General features: G+C 36.5%; 1 protein-coding gene across 1 annotated transcript in view; it reads right to left on the reverse strand.

Annotated features, from left to right (window-relative positions):
* ANKRD30A (ankyrin repeat domain 30A) overlaps positions 1 to 22,141 on the reverse strand; it is a 159,289-nt gene that overhangs the window by 20,304 nt on the left and 116,844 nt on the right. The window contains exons 33-35 of the mRNA XM_033208467.1: positions 18,160 to 18,378; positions 2,594 to 2,754; positions 2,340 to 2,441 (exon numbers count right to left, since the gene is read on the reverse strand). Of these exons, the coding sequence (XP_033064358.1) occupies positions 18,190 to 18,378 (189 nt within the window). The 3' untranslated portion in view covers positions 2,340 to 2,441; positions 2,594 to 2,754; positions 18,160 to 18,189. The remainder of the gene's footprint in view (positions 1 to 2,339; positions 2,442 to 2,593; positions 2,755 to 18,159; positions 18,379 to 22,141) is intronic.

Raw genomic sequence — 22,141 nt, forward strand, 5'->3', positions numbered from 1 at the left:
TCACTGGAATTGTAGTAAAAATTACAGGATACAAAGCACTAGTAAAAAGTTGGTAGTTTTACTTGTTTAAACAGCTGCCTATTGAAACGTTTGAGTATGTAAAACTCAATAATACAGGTTTTTATTTGTAAGATCCACTAAAAAGTTTGTTAAAGAAAACAAATGGAAGAACATACCATGCTCATGGATAGGAAGAATCAATATCGTGAAAATGGCCATACTGCCCAAGGTGATTTATAGATTCAATGCCATCCCCATTAAGCTACCAATGACTTTCTTCACAGAATTGGAAAACACTGCTTTAAAGTTCATATGGAACCAAAAAAGAGCCCGCATTGCCAAGACAATCCTAAGTCAAAAGGACAAAGCTCGAGGCGTCACGCTACCTGACTTCAAACTATACTACAAGGCTACAGTAACCAAAACAGCATGGTACTGGTACCAAAACAGAAATATAGACCAATGGAACAGAACAGAGTCCTCAGAAATAATACCACACATCTACAGCCATCTGATCTTTGACAAACCTGAGAGAAACAAGAAATGGGGAAAGGATTCCCTATTTAATAAATGGTGCTGGGAAAATTGGCTAGCCATAAGTAGAAAGCTGAAACTGGATCCTTTCCTTACTCCTTATACGAAAATTAATTCAAGATGGATTAGAGACTTAGATGTTAGACCTAATACCATAAAAACCCTAGAAGAAAACCTAGGTAGTACCATTCAGGACATAGGCATGGGCAAGGACTTCATGTCTAAAACACCAAAAGCAACGGCAGCAAAAGCCAAAATTGACAAATAGGATCTAATTAAACTAAGGAGCTTCTGCACAGCCAAAGAAACTACCATCAGAGTGAACAGGCAACCTACAGAATGGGAGAAAATTTTTACAATCTACCCATCTGACAAAGGGCTAATATCCAGAACCTACAAAGAACTCAAACAAATATACAAGAAAAAACAAACAACCCCATCAAAAAGTGGGGAAAGGATATGAACAGACATTTCTCAAAAGAAGATATTCATACAGCCAACAGACACATGAAAAAATGCTCATCATCACTGGCCATCAGAGAAATGCAAATCAAAACCATAATGAGATACCATCTCACACCAGTTAGAATGGCAATCATTCAAAAGTCAGGAAACAACAGGTGCTGGAGAGGATGTGGAAAAATAGAAACACTTTTACACTGTTGGTGGGATTGTAAACTAGTTCAACCATTATGGAAAACAGTATGGCGATTCCTCAAGGATCTAGAACTAGATGTACCATACGACTCAGCCATCCCATTACTGGGTATATACCCAAAGGATTATAAATCATGCTGCTATAAAGACACATGCACACGTATGTTTATTGCAGCACTATTCACAATAGCAAAGACTTGGAATCAACCCAAATGTCCATCAGTAACAGACTGGATTAAGACAATGTAGCACATATACACCATGGAATACTATGCAGCCATAAAAAACGATGAGTTTGTGTCCTTTGTAGGGACATGGATGCAGCTGGAAATCATCATTCTTGGCAAACTATCACAACAGAAAACCAAACACCGCATGTTCTCACTCATAGGTGGGAACTGAACAATGAGATCACTTGGACTCGGGAAGGGGAACATCACACACTGGGGCCTATCATGGGGAGGGGGGAGGGGGGAGGGATTGCATTGGGAGATATACCTGATGTAAATGACGAGTTGATGGTGCTGACGAGTTGATGGGTGCAGCACACCAACATGGCACAAGTATACATATGTAACAAACCTGCACATTATACACATGTACCCTAGAACTTAAAGTATAATAATAATAAAAAAGAAAAAAGAAAAAAAAAGAAGTCTAGAAACATGATTTAAAATGCCACATAACCACATAATTTTTTTTTTTTTTTTTTTTTGAGACGGAGTCTTGCTCTGTCACCCAGGCTGGAGTGCAGCAGTGCAATGTCGGCTCACTGCAAGCTCCGCCTCCCGGGTTCATGCCATTCTCCTGACTCAGCCTCCTGAGTAGCTGGGACTACAGGCACCCGCCAGCACGCCTTGCTGATTTTTTGTATTTTTAGTAGAGATGGGGTTTCACCGTGGTCTCGATCTCCTGACCTTGTGATCTGCCTGCCTCGGCTTCACAAAGTGCTGGATTACAGGTGTGAGCCACTGCGCCCAGCCATAAATTTTCACCACACATGTATGATATAAAAATATTATCCTTTTTAAAAAAAATTTTTATATGTTTTATGTTAAATAAAAAACCATTAAAAGTTCAAGTAAGCATTCCAGTAATAAAATATTACAATTTTTTATATTATATAATTTTAAAATAAAAGTTAGTACCTTTTTTTCTGATGCTTTACTAACTTCATCTTTTAGACTTAAATCATTAGTAGATCCTAGAGGAGCCAGTTGCAGAAAATATAGATTGCAGTTCAGCACCACCTGGAAAGAAAAATATTTATGTTCTTCACCTAAAAGTTTTTATGGTAAACTAAGTGGAAGTCAGAAAAGAGTTGAGAACCTGCTCTGTGTTACTGAGAATAAAAAAATGTATATATAACTATTACACAAAATTGCTATTAAATATAACTCACCCATAGTTGTGCATTGAAATAATTATCATTATGACTATGTATCAGAGCTTCTGGCTTTCTCATTCTTTATTCATTTATTCAACAACCATGTGACAAACACTGGAATTACAGGATGAAGATGAGATAATCCACTTCTTGGCAATGTTACACTATTATATAACCTGAAAAAACAAACAGGTAATTTTCACACAGAGTAATAGATATCATGACAGATTTAAAATAGGGCACTACTGGAACACACAGATGGGACATCCAAGTTTTGGGTCAATATTGTAGACTTTTTGGTGGAGGAGATACGCAGGTTGATACCAGAAGGACAACAAAAACATATGTCAGATAGAAGGCAGGAGCAAATGCCAAGAGCTGGAGTTGGGAAAGATCACTGTGAAATTCTATGTAGTCTCGTTGGCTGGATGCTAGAGGTGGAGTACTAGTAAGTGGTGAGAAAAAGCTGAGTAACTTGACAACAACCAAATTGACTTGGGCATTTTTTATTGTATTCCAATAAATGTAGAACATTTACTGAAGACGAAAGTCAACCAATGACAACGTCAAAGACTGAAGATTTAGAATGTCACCAGTCACATGACTGCTTATGAACTATAACTGCTTGGCTATGCATTACAAGATGAGTCTTACGTCTGTTGACCTTAAATCACAACCATAACCCTGAGAAGAGAATGACGCCCTTGTTTTCTCAAAACAACTGCAGTGTGTAGGCTAAAAGTTCCACAGGGATGGCAGAGAGTTAGAGCCAAAAACAGATATGTTGACTACTTGAGAGTTTTCTAAAGATATGGAACATGACAAATTAATGAGGCATAAATATACTCTTTTTTTTATTATTACACTTTAAGTTCTAGGGTACATGTGCACAATGTGCAGGTTTGTTACATATGTATACATGTGCCATGTTGGTGTGCTGCACCCATTAACTCGTCATTTACATCAGGTATATCTCCTAATGCTATCCCTCCCCGCTCCCCTCTCCCCACAGTAGGACATAGTGTGTGATGTTCCCTGTCCTGTGTCCAAGTGATCTCATTGTTCAGTTCCCACCTATGAGTCAGGACATGCGGTATTTGATTTTCTGTTCTTGCGACAGTTTGCTGAGAATCATAAATACACTCTTAATTATAAGCATGTGCTTATATCTTTCATTAAATGTGTATACAAAAATAATTAACATACTATCTATTACACAAACAATAGCCAACTGATGTACTTATCAATTAAGCAAACTGTAAATAGCCATTTCCTATATATAGTTTATTTTAGAAACCAATTAATAAATCTGAATTGAACTAATACATCTTGAAATGTACCTTCTCCTGCTCTAGTGGTATTTTCTGCCACTCCTGCTACATTTTAAATAAGTCAAATATTATTTATAATGTTTAATTTTAAGAAGAGAAATTATCCTGACAATGATGTATCACTTACAGAATTGTGCCCTTTAATATTTTCAGAGACTATACTGAACGAGAATTGCTTAAATAGAAAAACGCAATCATATAAATAACCTAGAATTCTTACTTCTTTTAGATTTAAATAATAGAGACTATACATGTGTAGTGCTGTTTAATCTGAGAAAAAAATTACAAATAATATTGTTTTATGAGTTTTTCTCTTACTACTACAAAGGTTAGAGAATTTAAGTCATATTTTGCAATGAATGCATTTCTTTCTAATTCTTAGCAAAACTCTGTCCTTTATAAAAGTTCAGTTTTTTCACTTCAATAGATTTTTCCTTAAATTAATGTCCCATTCTCCCCCCTTCAGAAAATTTACATTTTATTTTTTTTATTTTTTATTTTTTTTTTGAGACAGAGTCTTGCTCTGTCGCCCAGGCTGGAGTGCAGTGGCCGGATCTCAGCTCACTGCAAGCTCCGCCTCCCGGGTTCACGCCATTCTCCTGCCTCAGCCTCCCGAGTAGCTAGGACTACAGGCCCCCGCCACCTCGCCCGGCTAGTTTTTTTTGGTATTTTTAGTAGAGACGGGGTTTCACCGTGTTAGCCAGGATGGTCTCGATCTCCTGACCTCGTGATCCGCCCGTCTCGGCCTCCCAAAGTGCTAGGATTACAGGCTTGAGCCACCGCGCCCGGCCACAAAATTTACATTTTAATGTACGTTATATGTTATCAACTTTTCAGCACAGAATCTTAAATACACAAGCGAAGAAAGTGGTACTAGCATAATGTCATGAGAAAATTGGACTGGCAAGAGAATAAGTAAGAATATCATGTGATCTATGTTATGATTAATATTTCTTTATATGAACACATAGATTTCAGAAAATTTGTTTGAAAAAAGAATATAGGTTAGAACCAGTTTTCAAAGTTAGTTTGATTTATAACTTTCTAGAATTAGAAAGAAGGAAAGTATTAAATAGCTGCATATTTATAACACTGATGCCTTTTCAGAAATTAGTATCAGTTTTAAGAATCATTTAATTATAGTTTTCTATTTAATGATGAAATGTGTGGGAGTATTTCAAGCTCCATTGCAAGTGTTTCCATCTGGAGTGTTCTTCTTTACATCTTTTGTATAAGAGGTATTCTCTCGCCGTATGCCAACAAGGTCTGAAATTGTGTACTGTACATACTGGACACTTTAACACCAATGATAATATGATACTTAAAGCTTTCACCATTTTCATACAAACATGTTTTCTCATATTTTGAGAGACTGTACTTCATAACATATCTGTGACTATAATGTTACAGACACTCCTGGTAAATTTAATGATGTGACAATACACATCACTAGAGAGGCCTTGTAAAGGAAATAACACCAGATAAAGGAAGGAGGCTGTACTGGAAGAATATTATATTACCATTAATAAACAGTATGAAAATGTACATTTTCATGTGACTTCAACTAAAAAACTACTAAGGCAATGCTATTATCTTTTCCCCAAAAAGTTCTTGTTCTAAATATTTAATTCCTGTGTGTAATAGATTACATTACTTCTTTATATCCTGTTTATATTTTTATAATACATAAATTGATGCAGTAAAAATCAAACATGTTTCTCAACAGATTGTCTAATTTTGTACTGAAGAAATATGAACTCTGTAGGGAATATTTTAATTTAACAAACTTAAGTGAGGACATTTTTTACCCTCCTAACTCTCAAAAAATAAATGGTAGAAGGAGCTGCCTCTCTTGCAGTGCTGAAGTGGCCTCTCCCTACATAAAGTATCTTCCAGCCTTTCACTGACCTTTGAACCCTCTACCCCACAGAGAACTGCCGAGGGTGACTTCCTTTGAGAAAGAGATACCAGGTCAGACGCGAATGCTCAGAGAGAAAAGGGACAAATCCAAAACATGGGGAGGAAGCTTCTCTATGAGGGCATCCAGAAACTTAGGGAAAGGGTCTCAGATATTGATGGCTCCACTTCTATTGTTATTATTATTATTGGCTGTTGAAAGAGTTGGGTGGTTTTATGCATATTTTCAAGTATACACTGTTCAATGTTACATTAGTTTTTGTAAGTCCCTTTCAATTTTGTTATTTCTTTCCTATTAAATCCACACATTTCTCATATTTCTCTTAATCGAAATTCAGAATTATTATTTCCAATCAAGCAACCTCATACAGTACCTGGCACAAATTATGGAAGGCAAAAGGAGATAAAAGAGTCTTCATGACATCAATCACTGTTCTATTCAGTGAGAAAAGGGTGTTGGTGATGGCTTTGAAGTATGTGTAGCTTATGAGATATTAAACATTGCCAGAGGAAATACAGAAGCTTAATAAACTGCTAAGCTAATTTTATGAATAATACTAAATCAAAAGTTATATTAGCTCCTTATAGGGTTAAATACTACACTGACACTTTTTTTCTTTATAAATAGAAGGTGAGAAAATTATACATAGGAGAAAAAAATGTATCCACAATTTCTAGCAAATTAGCAAGGCTCTCGCATAAACAATAGTTTTTAAACGATGTCCCATAGAAATCTAAGATACTACAGAGGACATAGCAGTATTAAGGGATAATGAAGTCACAGCTTCAGAGCCTCCATCCTTTCTTTAGCAAGTTAGCTCTTCTTGCACCTGTTCTGTTTTATATAATATGGTTGCATCTAACTTTTTTTAAAAAACGTTCTGTTCTTCAAAAAAATTTCAAGGTATGAAAGTCACTGATTAAGTCAAACTCCTTCATTTTACAAAAGAGGCAACACAAACTCAGAGCACTTATGCCTCACCATAGGTCACAAAGCCAATTAGCTCCAGGCCAGAAATGGGCTTTAGGTCTTCCATCTGAGACTGGCATTTGATGCCAGTGATTTCCTCCATATTTAGGAGAAATGTATAGATTTAAAAATATAACTCAGAGAAAATGCGTGCATATGGTAAAACTGTCTTGTAGCTCAATCATGTTTAAGTGCAATAGGTTAAAAAGTAGCTGTCCAGCTAAATAGTGAATTCTAAAATTATGAATACAAAGTAAGCAATAGAAATTAATATCGTAACATCTGTGAGTGACAGTCAACATAATCAATTTGTAAAAAACAAGTTTGTTAAACTCCAAAAAAAAAAAAAAAAAGGAAAAAAGGAAAAAAAGGAACTCAAAGGAGAAAAACTTTATCAAGCCAGGTGATATAGAGAAACTATTAATATTCTCCAAATAGGACTTGGCTTACCAAAATCAATTAATAAATGAATTATCCATGTTCTGGGTTACTTTTAGCAAAATTGAAGACACAAAACAGATTTCTCTTCACCATCTCGCATACTTCTATCTAACCTCTTGTCATTAATTGGTACATACAAAGAAAGATCTGAACTTAATTCCAAGGATAACTTAAACCCATGCACAAATAATTGGTGAGCCTTCATTTCCCTGGCTTCAAGTTTCCATGTGAGGGCTCATGCTCTCTCTACTTTCCTCTTGGGAGGAGGGAAGATTTATGTAATGGGTAAATTTGGGCAAAGCACATTGAGTGTATTTGTTTGGCTTTGAGTCTCTTTGCAAACATGTGTCTGCCTACAGTGACGTGAGTTTGGATTGGCTGTCATCTCTGCAGGAAGCTGCCTGCTTCTGTGGTGGTGCCAAGTATCTCTTTCTTTCACTTGCAACTGTGTGTAAGAGCCTAGTCTGAGAAGAAATGTTCAGAAGCTCACTGTGGCTGCACATCTGAGCCACATCTTCCCATTAGTTGTCATAAGTCAGCAATAAAGCTGGTATGTTGATGTCTATCCATCTGATTCCTATGTTCTGAACTCAGAGAAAAAATAGGAGCATGATTTGCAGCCTACCCCACCATAGCCCCACCAAGATGGCTACATAATACTTGTAAAAATGTTTCCTACTTCCTTGACTTTGTAACTTTATATTCCTCAACACAACCCCCGTGTTAACAAGAGAAAGGGCTGGAAGAAAGATTGTAAATAAAGAAATAGAGTGAAATCAGGCCGGGCGCAGTGGCCTGTAATCCCAGCACTTTGGGAGGCCGAAGTGTGAGGATCATGAGGTCAGGAGATCGAGACCATCCTGGCTAACACGGTGAACTCCCATCTCTACTAAAAATACAAAAAATTAGCCAAGTGTGGTGGCAGGCGACTGTAGCCCCAGCTACTTGGGAGGCTGAGGCAGGAGAATGGCGTGAACCTGGGAGGTGGAGCTTGCTGTGAGCCGAGATCACGCCACTGCACTCCAGCCTGGGTGACAGAGCAAGATTCTGTCTCAAAAAAAAAAACAAAATAAATAAATAAATAAACAAATAAAGAAATATAGTGAAATCAATCACAATAGTAAAGCTCAACAAATACAATGTTCACTATTTCAACAATAACTTAGTGACAGGCTACTATTACATTGTACTTGATACTATAAGTTTAAAAATACTGCTGTATTGTCTTTTTGAGACCAATTTGATAAATACATATACATCACACACATACTTTTCCATAATTAATATATTTTCAAGTAACCATGTTTTTAAATTAAAATATACTATCATTCTGTATTATAAGAAGCACTCAAGTTTTATGACAGTAGTTATGCACTCCCATGTAGCATAATCAAATAAGTTTGCACATTTAAACCACTGCAATTCAAGATCAAAATATCAATAATGTCTGAAGGCAATTACACTTGCTAGTTTGTGAGTATTAAATACATGCACTGTGTCACAGAGAAAGAAAATGGGGAACACTTCATTGACCAAAGAGCTGATAGATTAAGCATAGATCCACACATATATTTAAAGTGCAACTCAACATTCTGTGGAAAATGTGCAACTCAACATTCTGATATGACAGTGTTCCATCATGTGACACAAAGTTCCACCATGTGGCACAATGTTCCACCATGCAACACAGTGTTCCACCATGCAACACAATGTTCCACCATTTAAAAAGCTACAGTCTTAGGAATATGGTTTTAGCTTGGACATATCTATATAACTATATTTAGAAAAGAAGCTGCTAAACTGAATGAACACTTGAGAAATAGAAAAGTTACTTAAATAAATTATTAGAAACTTTTTGAGTCAGTAATGTACTGGAAGTCCAAATCCAATCAATGTAGAAATGAGTCTTCCTCTCTCAAACATTTAAAAAACATGTACCAAGTGACTACTGGGTGTCATACACTGTCTTAGACACACAGGTACTATACAACTTTCAAACCTAAAAAAACCTTTAAACTAGCTAAGTCTTATCTTTCATTAATGTGGTATAAAGTGAAGATTTCAGTTATCACAAAAACATTCTATGTGCAAAAGGATCCAATGACTGATGTATTTTTGAAGCTAATTTTAATTTTTGAATTTTACAATATAATTTTTTCAAGAACCAATAAAATTATAAAATTCCTTCCCATATATGGAACAAAGCATCTCAGAATTTAAATAAAAACAAAGTAAATGTTTGGAAAAAGTATACCTAGTTATTATGATGGCTATAATAGTGTTAAGTGGTAAGGCTAAACTTAATGTGTTGGTGACAGGTACAAGAACTGGCAAAAGATATCAACATAGAGAACACTGGCTTTGACATCCAGCACAACTTCAATCACATGCAACAAAAATGATACATAATCAGTTTCTTTATAGTTTAAAAAAACGGCATAAGAAAGAACTCCAAATTAACAATATTCCAAAATATCACAACCTTGTAAATAAAGAAGAAAAATACATTCAGTATCAATGTGATTTTAACATATTTTATGTTAGATTTAGATATTTTAACATTTTACTTTCTAGAATTATAGCCAAAAATGTCTAAATGTCTTCTTGTTTGTAATGCTCCCTCCAAAAACCTACCTTTTGTATTATTTTAGATAATCTGTACCAACTCTCATAGTATTATTAGATGTTTTCCTAGTAGAAATAATTAAATTTTAGCAACTCTAGTAGGCACCTTCTTTCTGTATCTCTAAGAGTTTTGTAAACAATTACATAAGAACTTTTTCAGGTCATTCTAAAGAAGTTATGAAAACATGTCACTGAATCTTCATAGAACTATTAAGTCAAACACGATTTGGCAAACCAAACGCCCACAAAGAAACCCTGCACTCTTTGGAACTACTAATGAAGTTTAAGATGAACTGTCTTTCAACATATCTGGAAATACTAAAAATAAATAGCACTTTACCCCCTAAAAACTGAGAGAAAATATTTTCTCAAAAATCTTTGCTTGCACTACATTTGTATTTATACACGCTTTCATTATCTTGTGAAATAATACGTGAGCTGATTATTCTGGAAAAAACAGATAAGAAAATTTCATATGTGCATCATGATTAAACTTCACAGTAGTATTCAACATTCTTCCTCTTTTTGTACCCAGAAGTGCAGTTTTATGACCCTGAAGCACTTAGACCCTGATCATATCACTCTTTTTTCAGAAAAATAAAACTAAGCTATCAAAATAATTAAAAGCTAGCTAGGATCATCTAATTTATGTATGAAAACAATCATTTCATTGTTCCCCTTTATTTGGCAGCAATGCTGTCTGAGAAAGTTTAGATTTGCTCCTCTAGAATTTTTTAGAATATGAAGCCAGGTAAAGAAAAAACATTTCATTTAACATAAGCATACACTACTTTTCTCTGCATTAAAGAGACTGTGAAATCACCATAAAAACTATAAGCCGATGTGCATTGATTGAAATGGATATTTCAGTGACAGTGATACACATTGAAAACTAGTTGCTACCTATTTATTTTAGTTCAAAAAATTGTGGGTTTTTTAATAATTTATTTTGTTTTTGTTTTTTTTCCTCAACAGGGACTCACTAAGTTGCCCAGGCTGGAGGGCATTGGCTATTCATAGCTGTGATTATGATACACTACAGCCTGTAAATCTTGGGCTCAAGTGATTATTTTGCCTACTCAGCCTCCTAAGTAGCTAGGATGACTGCACACAGTTTTAAAATTTCTCCCCCAGTCAAAAAATGGAGTATCTATCTATCTATCTATCTATAACCAATGCTTTAATTTATATATCTTGTCATTGCTGGCATCATTTTGGGATCTCTAGAAATGGATTCTCACTATGAATAAAATCACCTGGTTGGATTGTAAGATGTCTGCTACATCATCAAGGTAGATGGGAACCCTGCACAGCTTTATGGAATTCAGGGTAGAAAGAAGATAATGGCTTATGTGTGGTTGTAGTTGCTATTAAAAGACTCAATATCATTGCCATATTAGTCATCAGTAATTCAAGTGATAGACATAAGTGAACATCATTTTAAAAATTTAAAGAGGTGAACGATTTAGCTATTTTCAAGCTATTGTAAAATTGCACAGCAATAACAGAGAGTTTACAAAAACTGAGAAAAATGTGATGTAGGTATAGTGGCAATTAAAGACCCAGTCTTGTGTAAAAAAATTATAAGACTTTTTTTTTCTTTATTATACTTTAAGTTCTAGGGTACATGTGCATAACGTGCAGGTTTGTTACATGTGTATACTTGTGCCATGTTGGTGTGCTGCACCCATCAACTCGTCAGCACCCATCAACTCGTCATTTATATCATGTATAACTCCCCAATGCAATCCCTCTCCCCTCCCCCCCCATGATAGGCCCCAGTGTGTGATGTTCCCCTTCCCCAGTCCAAGTGATCTCACTGTTCAGTTCCCACCTATGAGTGAGAACAAGCGGTGTTTGGTTTTCTCTTCTTGTGATAGTTTGCTAAGAATGATGGTTTCCAGCTGCATCCATGTCCCTACAAAGGACACAAACTCATCCTTTTTATGGCTGCATAGTATTCCATGGTGTATATGTGCCACATTTTCTTAATCCAGTCTGTCACAGATGGACATTTGGGTTGATTCCAAGTCTTTGTTATTGTGAATAGTGCCGCAATAAACATACGTGTGCATGTGTCTTTGTAGTAGAATAATTTATAATCCTTTGGGTATATACCCAGTAGTGGGATGGCTGGGTCATATGGTACATCTAGTTCTAGATCCTTGAGGAATCGCCATACTGTTTTCCATAATGGTTGAACTAGTTTACAATCCCACCAACAGTGTAAAAGTGTTCCTATTTCTCCACATCCTCTCCAACATCTGTTGTTCCTGATTTTTTAATGATTGCCATTCTAACTAGTGTGAGATGGTATCTCATTGTGGTTTTGATTTGCATTTCTCTGATGGTGAGTGATGATGAGCATTTTTTCATGTGTCTGTTGGCTGTATGAATGTCTTCTTTTGAGAAATGTCTGTTCATATCCTTTGCCCACTTTTTGATGGGGTTGTTTGTTTTTTTCTTGTATATTTGTTTGAGTTCTTTGTAGATTCTGGATATTAGCCCTTTGTCAGATGAGTAGGTTGCAAAAATTTTCTCCCATTCTGTAGGTTGCCTGTTCACTCTGATGGTAGTTTCTTTGGCTGTGCAGAAGCTCCTTAGTTTAATTAGATCCCATTTGTCAATTTTGGCTTTTGCTGCTGTTGCTTTTGGTGTTTTAGACATGAAGTCCTTGCCCATGCCTATGTCCTGAATGGTACTACCTAGATTTTCTTCTAGGGTTTTTATGGTACTAGGTCTAACATTTAAGTCTCTAATCCATCTTGAATTAATTTTCGTACAAGGAGTAAGGAAAGGATCCAGTTTCAGCTTTCTACTTATGGCTAGCCAATTTTCCCAGCACCATTTATTAAATAGGGAATCCTTTACCCATTTCTTGTTTCTCTCAGGTTTGTCAAAGATCAGATGGCTGTAGATGTGTGGTATTATTTCCGAGGACTCTGTTCTGTTCCATTGGTCTATATTTCTGTTTTGGTACCAGTACCATGCTGTTTTGGTTACTGTAGCCTTGTAGTATAGTTTGAAGTCAGGTAGCGTGACGCCTCCAGCTTTGTCCTTTTGACTTAGGATTGCCTTGGCAATGCGGACTCTTTTTTGGTTCCATATGAACTTTAAAGCAGTTTTTTCCAATTCTGTGAAGAAACTCATTGGTAGCTTGATGGGGATGGCATTGAATCTATAAATCACCTTGGGCAGTATGGCCATTTTCATGATATTGATTCTTCCTATCCATGAGCATGGTATGTTCTTCCATTTGTTTGTGTCCTCTTTTATTTCACTGAGCAGTGGTTTGTAGTTCTCCTTGACGAGGTCCTTGACATCCCTTGTAAGCTGGATTCCTAGGTATTTGATTCTCTTTGAAGCAATTGTGAATGGAAGTTCATTCCTGATTTGGCTCTCTGCTTGTCTGTTACTGGTGTATAAGAATGCTTGTGATTTTTGCACATTAATTTTGTATCCTCAGACTTTGCTGAAGTTGCTTATCAGCTTAAGGAGATTTTGGGCTGAGACGATGGGGTTTTCTAAATATACAATCATGTCATCTGCAAACAGGGGCAATTTGACTTCTTCTTTTCCTAACTGGATACCCTTGATTTCTTTCTCTTGCCTGATTGCCCTAGCCAGAACTTCCAACACTGTGTTGAATAGGAGTGGTGAGAGAGGGCATCCCTGTCTTGTGCCAGTTTTCAAAGGGAATTTTTCCAGTTTTTGCCCATTCAGTATGATATTAGCTGTGGGTTTGTCATAAATAGCTCTTATTATTTTGAGGTACGTTCCATCAATACCGAATTTATTGTGCATTTTTAGCATGAAGGGCTGCTGAATTTTGTCAAAAGCCTTTTCTGCATCTATTGAGATAATCATGTGGTTCTCGTCTTTGGTTCTGTTTATATGCTGGATTACGTTTATTGATTTGCGAATGTTGAACCAGCCTTGCATCCCAGGGATGAAGCCCACTTGATCATGGTGGATAAGCTTTTTGATGTGCTGCTGAATCCGTTTGCCAGTCTTTTATTGAGAATTTTTGCATCGATGTTCATCAGGGATATTGGTCTAAAATTCTCTTTTTTTGTTGTGTCTCTGCCAGGCTTTGGTATCCGGATGATGTTGGCCTCATAAAATGAGTTAGGGAGGATTCCCTCTTTTTCTATTGATTGGAATAGTTTCAGAAGGAATGGTACCAGCTCCTCCTTGTACCTCTGGTAGAATTCAGCTGTGAATCCATCTGGTCCTGGACTTTTTTGGTGGGTAGGCTATTAATTGTTGCCTCAATTTCAGAGCCTGCTATTGGTCTATTCAGGGATTCAACTTCTTCCTGGTTTAGTCTTGGGAGAGTGTAAGTGTCCAGGAAATTATCCATTTCTTCTAGATTTTCTAGTTGATTTGCGTAGAGGTGTTTATAGTATTCTCTGATGGTAGTTTGTATTTCTGTGGGGTCGGTGGTGATATCCCCTTTATCATTTTTTATTGCATCTATTTGATTCCTCTCTCTTTTCTTCTTTATTAGTCTTGCTAGCAGTCTGTCAATTTTGTTGATCTTTTCAAAAAAAACCACTCCTGGATTCATTGATTTTTTGGAGGGTTTTTTGTGTCTCTATCTCCTTCAGTTCTGCTCTGATCTTAGTTATTTCTTGCCTTCTGCTAGCTTTTGAATGTGTTTGCTCTTGCCTCTCTAGTTCTTTAATTGTGATGTTAGAGTGTCAATTTTAGATCTTTCCTGCTTTCTCTTGTGGGCATTTAGTGCTATAAATTTCCCTCTACACACTGCTTTAAATGTGTCCCAGAGATTCTGGTATGTTGTATCTTTGTTCTCATTGGTTTCAAAGAACATCTTTATTTCTGCCTTCATTTCGTTATGTACCCAGTAGTCATTCAGGAGTAGGTTGTTCAGTTTCCATGTAGTTGAGTGGTTTTGATTGAGTTTCTTAGTCCTGAGTTCCAGTTTGATTGCACTGTGGTCTGAGAGACAGTTTGTTATAATTTCTGTTCTTTGACATTTGCTGAGGAGTGCTTTACTTCCAATTATGTGGTCAATTTTGGAATAAGTGCGATGTGGTGCTGAGAAGAATGTATATTCTGTTGATTTGGGGTGGAGAGTTCTATAGATGTCTATTAGGTCCGCTTGGTGCAGAGATGACTTCAATTCCTGGATATCCTTGTTAACTTTCTGTCTCGTTGATCTGTCTAATGTTGACAGTGGAGTGTTGAAGTCTCCCATTATTATTGTATGGGAGTCTAAGTCTTTTGTAGGTCTCTAAGGACTTGCTTTATGAATCTGGGTGCTCCTGTATTGGGTGCATATATATTTAGGAGAGTTAGCTCTTCCTGTTGAATTGATCCCTTTACCATTATGTAATGCCTCCTTTGTCTCTTTTGATCTTTGATGGTTTAAAGTCTGTTTTATCAGACTAGGATTGCAACCCCTGCTTTTTTTTGTTCTCCATTTGCTTGGTAGATCTTCCCATCCCTTTATTTTGAGCCTATGTATGTCTCTGCATGTGAGATGGGTCTCCTGAATACAGCAGACTGATGGGTCTTGACTCTTTATCCAGTTTGCCAGTCTGTGTCTTTTAATTGGAGCATTTAGTCCATTGACATTTAAGGTTAATATTGTTATGTGTGAACTTGATCCTGCCATTATGATATTAACTGGTTATTTTGCTCGTTAGTTGGTGTAGTTTCTTCCTAGCCTTGATGGTCTTTACATTTTGGCATGTTTTTGCAATGGCTGGTACCAGTTGTTCCTTTCCATGTTTAGGGCTTCCTTCAGGGTCTCCTGTAAGGCAGGCCTGGTGGTGACAAAATCTCTAAGCATTTGCTTATCTGTAAAGGATTTTATTTCTCCTTCACTTATGAAACTTAGTTTGGCTGGATATGAAATTCTGGGTTGAAAATTCTTTTCTTTAAGAACGTTGAATATTGGCCCCCACTCTCTTCTGGCTTGGAGAGTTTCTGCGAGAGATCTGCTGTTAGTCTGATGGGCTTCCCTTTGTGGGTAACCCGACCTTTCTCTCGGCTACCCTTAAGATTTTTTCCTTCATTTCAACTTTGGTGAATCTGGCAATTATGTGTCTTGGAGTTGCTCTTCTGGAGGAGTATCTTTGGGCGTTCTCTGTATTTCCTGAATTTGAATGTTGGCCTGCCCTACTAGGTTGGGAAGTTCTCCTGGATGATATCCTGAAGAGTGTTTTCCAAGTTGGTTCCATTTTCCCCCTCACTTTCAGGCACCCCAATCAGACGTAGATTTGGTCTTTTTACATAATCCCATACTTCTTGCAGGCTTTGTTCATTTCTTTTTCTTCTTTTTTCTTTTGTTTCTTCTCTTTTGCTTCATTTCATTTATTTGATCCTCAATCGCTGATACTCTTTCTTCCAGTTGATCCAGTCGGTTACTGAAGCTTGTGCATTTGTCACGTATTTCTCGTGTCATGGTTTTCATCTCTGTCATTTCGTTTATGACTCTCTGCATTAATTAGTCTAGCTGTCAATTCTTCCACTCTTTTTTCAAGATTTTTAGTTTCTTTGCGCTGGGTACGTAATTCCTCCTTTAGCTCTGAGAAGTTTGATGGACTGAAGCCTTCTTCTCTCATCTCGTCAAAGTCATTCTCTGACCAGCTTTGATCCGTTGCTGGTGATGGGCTGCGCTCCTTTGCAGGGGGAGATGCGCTCTTATTTTTTGAATTTCCAGCTTTTCTGCCCTGCTTTTCCCCCATATTTGTGATTTTATCTGTCTCTGGTCTTTGATGATGGTGACGTACTGATGGGGTTTTGGTATAGGTGTCCTTCCTGTTTGATAGTTTTCCTTCTGATAGTCAGGACCCTCAGCTGCAGGTCTGTTGGAGATTGCTTGAGGTCCACTCCAGACCCTGTTTGCCTGGGTATCAGCAGCAGAGGTTGCAGAAGATAGAATATTGCTGAACAGCGAGCGTACCTGTCTGATTCTTACTTTGGAAGCTTCCTCTCAGGGGTGTACTCCACCCTGTGAGGTGTGGGGTGTCAGACTGCCCCTAGTGGGGGATGTCTCCCAGTTAGGCTACTCAGGGGTCAGGGACCCACTTGAGCAGGCAGCCTGTCCGTTCTCAGATCTCAACCTCCGTGTTGGGAGATCCACTGCTCTCTTCAAAGCTGTCAGACGGAGTCATTCGCGTCTGCACAGGCCTCTGCTGCTTCCCTTGTTGTTTTTTTAGCTGTACCCTGTCCCCAGAGGTGGAGTCTACAGAGACAGGCAGGTTTCCTTGAGCTGCTGTGAGCTCCACCCAGTTTGAGCTTCCCAGCGGCTTTGTTTACCTACTTAAGCCTCAGCAATGGAGGGCGCCCCTCCCCCAGCCTCGCTGCTGCCTTGCGGATAGATCGCCGCAGACTGCTGTGTTAGCAATGAGGGAGGCTCTGTGGGCGTGGGACCCTCCCGGCCAGGTGTGGGATATATTCTCCTGGTGTGCCCGTTTGCTTAAAGCGCAGTATTGGGGTGGGAGTTACCCGATTTTCCAGGTGTTGTGTGTCTCAGTTCCCCTGGCTAGGAAAAGGGATTCCCTTCCCCCTTGCGCTTCCCAGGTGAGGTGATGCCTTGCCCTGCTTCAGCTCTCGCTGGTCGGGCTGCAGCAGCTGACCAGCACTGATTGTCCGGCACTCCCTAGTGAGATGACCCCAGTACCTCAGTTGAAAATGCAGAAATCACCGGTCTTCTGTGTCGCTCACGCTGGGAGTTGGAGACTGGAGCTGTTCCTATTCAGCCATCTTGCTCCACCCACCAAGACTTTTAACTTAAGAACAGAACAAAAATGAATCCTTTAAGTGTTCCATGTTTATTTACTTCATAAATGTATTTATTTTAGATTACTTTAAATAATGAACATCTACATGTGATTAACTGTTTGGATGTCAAACATTCACTTCTGATTGGGGTACAAAACTTGAGATGGTACAGGAAAACATTAAAAGTGTTATGAACAACAGTTAAACTCAAACCAATCAGAAAGTAAGTCAAAACATCTCAAAGTATATATTTAGTAACTAGGGAATAATATTCACTTTCTAAAATATAACTTAAATGCAGTTTTTAAAGCAACTCAAAACGTGTTACTTAAGTTTATTGAATGAAGTTAACAAATGGATATTTCATAAAAATGAGAGCTCCAGGGACTTTTAGTAAAATTTCTGTTTTCTTTCTTTGTTAACACAGGTAATGTTGACCATTATTTAACACACGAGTCAATTAACTCAGTATTTCACCTACTTAAAAACAAGAATTGCATCAGAAACCTGAAAACCAAAGGAAGAAAGATAATATAACTAACCTTGAACAAGTACTTCTTCGCACTGTTATTTTATGTCGTAGGCTTCAGGAAGAAATCATGAATTTTTCTTCTAAAATAAGTATTCTGTCGACTCAAACTATCGGTAAGATTTCCAACACAAGGTAACTCTAGGACTGGCCTCCTAGCATGAGTTGTAAATAAAGATCTGGTCTGTTGTTTCTCCAAAAGAAGTTTCTTACTTGTCTCTGCTTGTCTCTCATGAGTTCTATGAAGATTGCAAAAGAAAAAAGCTTAGTATTTTATTTTTTCCTACATAATTAGAAAAGGACTTGTATTTAAAAAGAAACCCTTCTATAAGAATAAATAACATTTCCCATTAAACCATGCTTTAACAATGAAGACGTGTGACAGCATGCCTAATGTATGCAATTATAGGTTTTAAATTGTTCTTAAAAAGTACATATATATTTTAGGAGAATTTCTAACAATTTTTTTGCCTGCCATGACTAATTCACTATGTAGAAATATCAAAACATCATGTTGTATTTCTTAAATACATACAATTAAGAAACTAAAACTAAAAACGCTATAAATATGTGTTTATTAAACCAGGTTAAAGATTTTAAAAAATTATCCCTCAAATATATTTTCAGGCATTTGATTTAACATTTCTTGTACATTTTCACGCATTATTTGGGATCAGTTAAGCATTTGACACTGAGAAGTAATTCACACAAACAACTCCTAGGGGAGACAAAGATAGCTGAATGGGAGATCAAAAAGAACTAAAACAGCTTCAAAGGCAATTAGCTACTAACATTGTGACCAAGGCATCAGAGGTGGGGCCTGTGCCTTCTGTCTTCCACACACACCCTCAGGCTAACAAAGGTGTTATTTTTAACCATTTTGTGAATTATATATCCCTTAATCTTTGTATTAGTAATTCCCCATTTCATAAGGATGTTTTTATAAAGAATGAGAAAACTATACAGGGTGTTTTCTCAGGGTGCTGTCTAATGATAATTCCCAAGATCACTATCAAAGAAAGTCAATTTACCAACTGCCAGAAAGTGAAATGTAGTAGTAATTCTACTTGACCATTTTGGTCTCAATTTTAATCCTCCAAACAATAGTTACACTTATTAGTATTTCTATTTGGGGACATGCTGAAGAGCCATTTAATGACAATACTACTGTCTGAATTAAATGCTTCAAAAATACTTAGCTGAAAGACTAATAGATCAGGTTGACTAGATGTGAATCTGAAGTGGAAAAAAAGCCATATAAAACCAACAAATGTGGAGAGACATAAACGCTCCCAGACAAACATTTGAAAGCTCAGTTCATTTACTAACATCATGTTTCCATAATTATATTATCTAGTTAACTTTCACTTCCCACTGATGTTGTGAACCTGTCTCACTAAAAATTAAACTTTTGAGGTAAATTAATGAGCTTATTTTCTATAATTATATTTTGACTGACTAGTTTAGTGCATTTGACAACAAATCCCTAAATTTTAATTCCTCTAAATAGAGGTTTTATATTTTTCTAATTCTGTTTTATTAAAGTCTTCTACAGTTTTCATTTTGGAGAGTTCAGATTTCAGATCTTTAACTATCAGCTCCATCTTATTTATTGAAACAATACCATGCTCTCTTAAGTGCTATAGGTTTCCTTGAGTTTCTGCTTGTGTTTAAACAAATTAAAAGTACGGTAACAAACAATTTAATTGGACATTTAAAAATAACTAAAAGAGTATAATTAATTTGTTTGTAACACATTGGATAAAAGCTTGAGGTGACAAATACCCCATTTACCCTAATGTGATTATTATGCATCTCATGCCTGTATTAAAATGTCTCATGTAACCCATACACACATATATATCATATATGTACACAGACACCTACTGTGTAGCCACAAAAATTAAAATTAAAAAGAAAACAAATCAAAAGGGTATATTTTAAAGTAATTATAAGCGTCATAATTATTGTATATTTGTTTCCTTTTGTTTTAAGTCAGTGATTCAGAAAGCAATTTTAAATACGTGAAAGAGAAGCTGAAGCTTAACTTATCAGCAATATTTACTAAATTGATAATAGCTAATACCTAGATAGGAGAATGAGTTCTGGTGTTCTGTGGCATTGTAGGGTGAATACAGTTAGCTATAATTTATGGTATACTTTCAAAAAGCTAGAAAAGAGGATTGGAAATGTTCCCAACAGAAACAAGTAATAAATGTTTGAGGTATTGAATATACTAGTTATCCTGATTTGAGCATTACACATTGTATACATATACAGAGGAGATATCACTGTTACTTTATATCCCATAAACATGTATGTACATGTCAACTAAAAATATAAAAAAATTCATCTCATTAAAAAAATAATAATGCGGGGCAAACTTAGTGACTTACAGCTAATTAATAGTATGTGGCCTGACCATCCTCACTCAAAACAGGGGAAGGGGGTACCAAGGGCAAGCAGTTTGAGATAGAGAGCCTTTTCTAAGCTAATGTTGCAAATCTCATGGTGTAACTCTTACCATGTTCCATTTATTCAAAGCAAGTTCCATTTATGAATGCCTAGAAGCTCCAATGTAGGTGATCTGGCTGCCTGCCACAGCCAACGTTCCAGGCAATGGCCAGCATTAACAACAAGACTTACACAGCTGAGCAAACCTTCAGATTATTGTACTTTCCCAGTCTTTGAGCTGTCCCCAGGAAAGATAAGAGGAACAGTGACAAGCTGTCCTAGCCAAGCTTCTCCCAAATGGCAGATTTATTAATACAACAAATGTTGTTTTAACCCACTAAATTGTGGGTGATTGTTAGGAAACAATAAAAATAAAAATTGATTTAAAAAATTACAATAGAAAACTTAGTAGGAACTAGTCACCTTTAAAGTATGATCTAATAGAGGTTGATATTAATTTTTTCATGTCAAACTATGCTAATGAGAAGCAGTAGAAAAGTAGAAGACAGACAGACATAAGAGCTACTGAGGAGAAAGATTTCCTAAAATTCCTTTTAATTAAAATTCTTATTACTAGGCAAGTGTGCTTCTTTAGGATTTCCACGCAAGTTAGGAAATCAGTAAGACAGGGAAGCAAAGAGGCAAGTTTTGAAGTGCAACAGCTGGAAAACTAAAAATATTTGGTTTAACAATCAAAATCAGACATTATCTGATTTCACGGAAGTAAAATCTTAAGAAAGCTAAGCAGCAGAGTATGAAGTAATCAATCTGGCATTCATTATTCATTTTCCTTTCCTCAATGAGAAAATAAAGAGAACATTATAGAATCATTTTTAATTATCTCAGAAGTAAAATAAATGTAGTGGGTTTTGAATGTTAATAAATTAAATACAATTTACCCTTCACTGTACTTCAAGTTTGTCTATACGAAGAAGTTAAGATCATTTAATCTTCATGTTGTACCACAATCCTTCTTCATAACATACAAAAAAAATTAGCTTTGATATTTTGAAATTTAAACAACTAATTTCACTATTGTCTCTTATAAATTGCCTGAACATAACCTATTTTTTAGTGCTGAACTTTTGAAACTTTTTATTTGAATAGGATAAAATATTTATTCCAAAAAAAGTATGAAGCTATAAAATATAGCTGTGCATCTTGATCTGTTTAAGCAGAGGGAGGTAGTTACAGAGAATTGTGATTTCTGAGAATGCAGGAACTGTACCAAGAAAAGATCATCCCAGGTGTTATACATAAGAATCAGGTGCCAGTTCAAAAGAGGATCTACCTGTGAACTGCAAGATGATGAATTAGCTCCATTTCCAATGAGAAAAGCTTATAGCCTGGACTGACTCTTCTCCTCCCAGGATGGATAACATCTACAGATGACTGTGCAAATTACAATGAGTTAATAAAACCTAATGCATGAAATAGTAGACTGTCAGAAGATGATGTGACCAAGATTTGATGGAAATGGGACTCGAGAGAGACATTCAATGAGAGACTAAAGGTTTGAATAGAGAAACAAAGGAAAGGAC

Source organism: Trachypithecus francoisi, unplaced genomic scaffold (assembly GCF_009764315.1).
Source record: "Trachypithecus francoisi isolate TF-2019V2 unplaced genomic scaffold, Tfra_2.0 Lachesis_group9, whole genome shotgun sequence".
In the NCBI taxonomy this organism is placed as follows: domain Eukaryota; kingdom Metazoa; phylum Chordata; class Mammalia; order Primates; family Cercopithecidae; genus Trachypithecus; species Trachypithecus francoisi.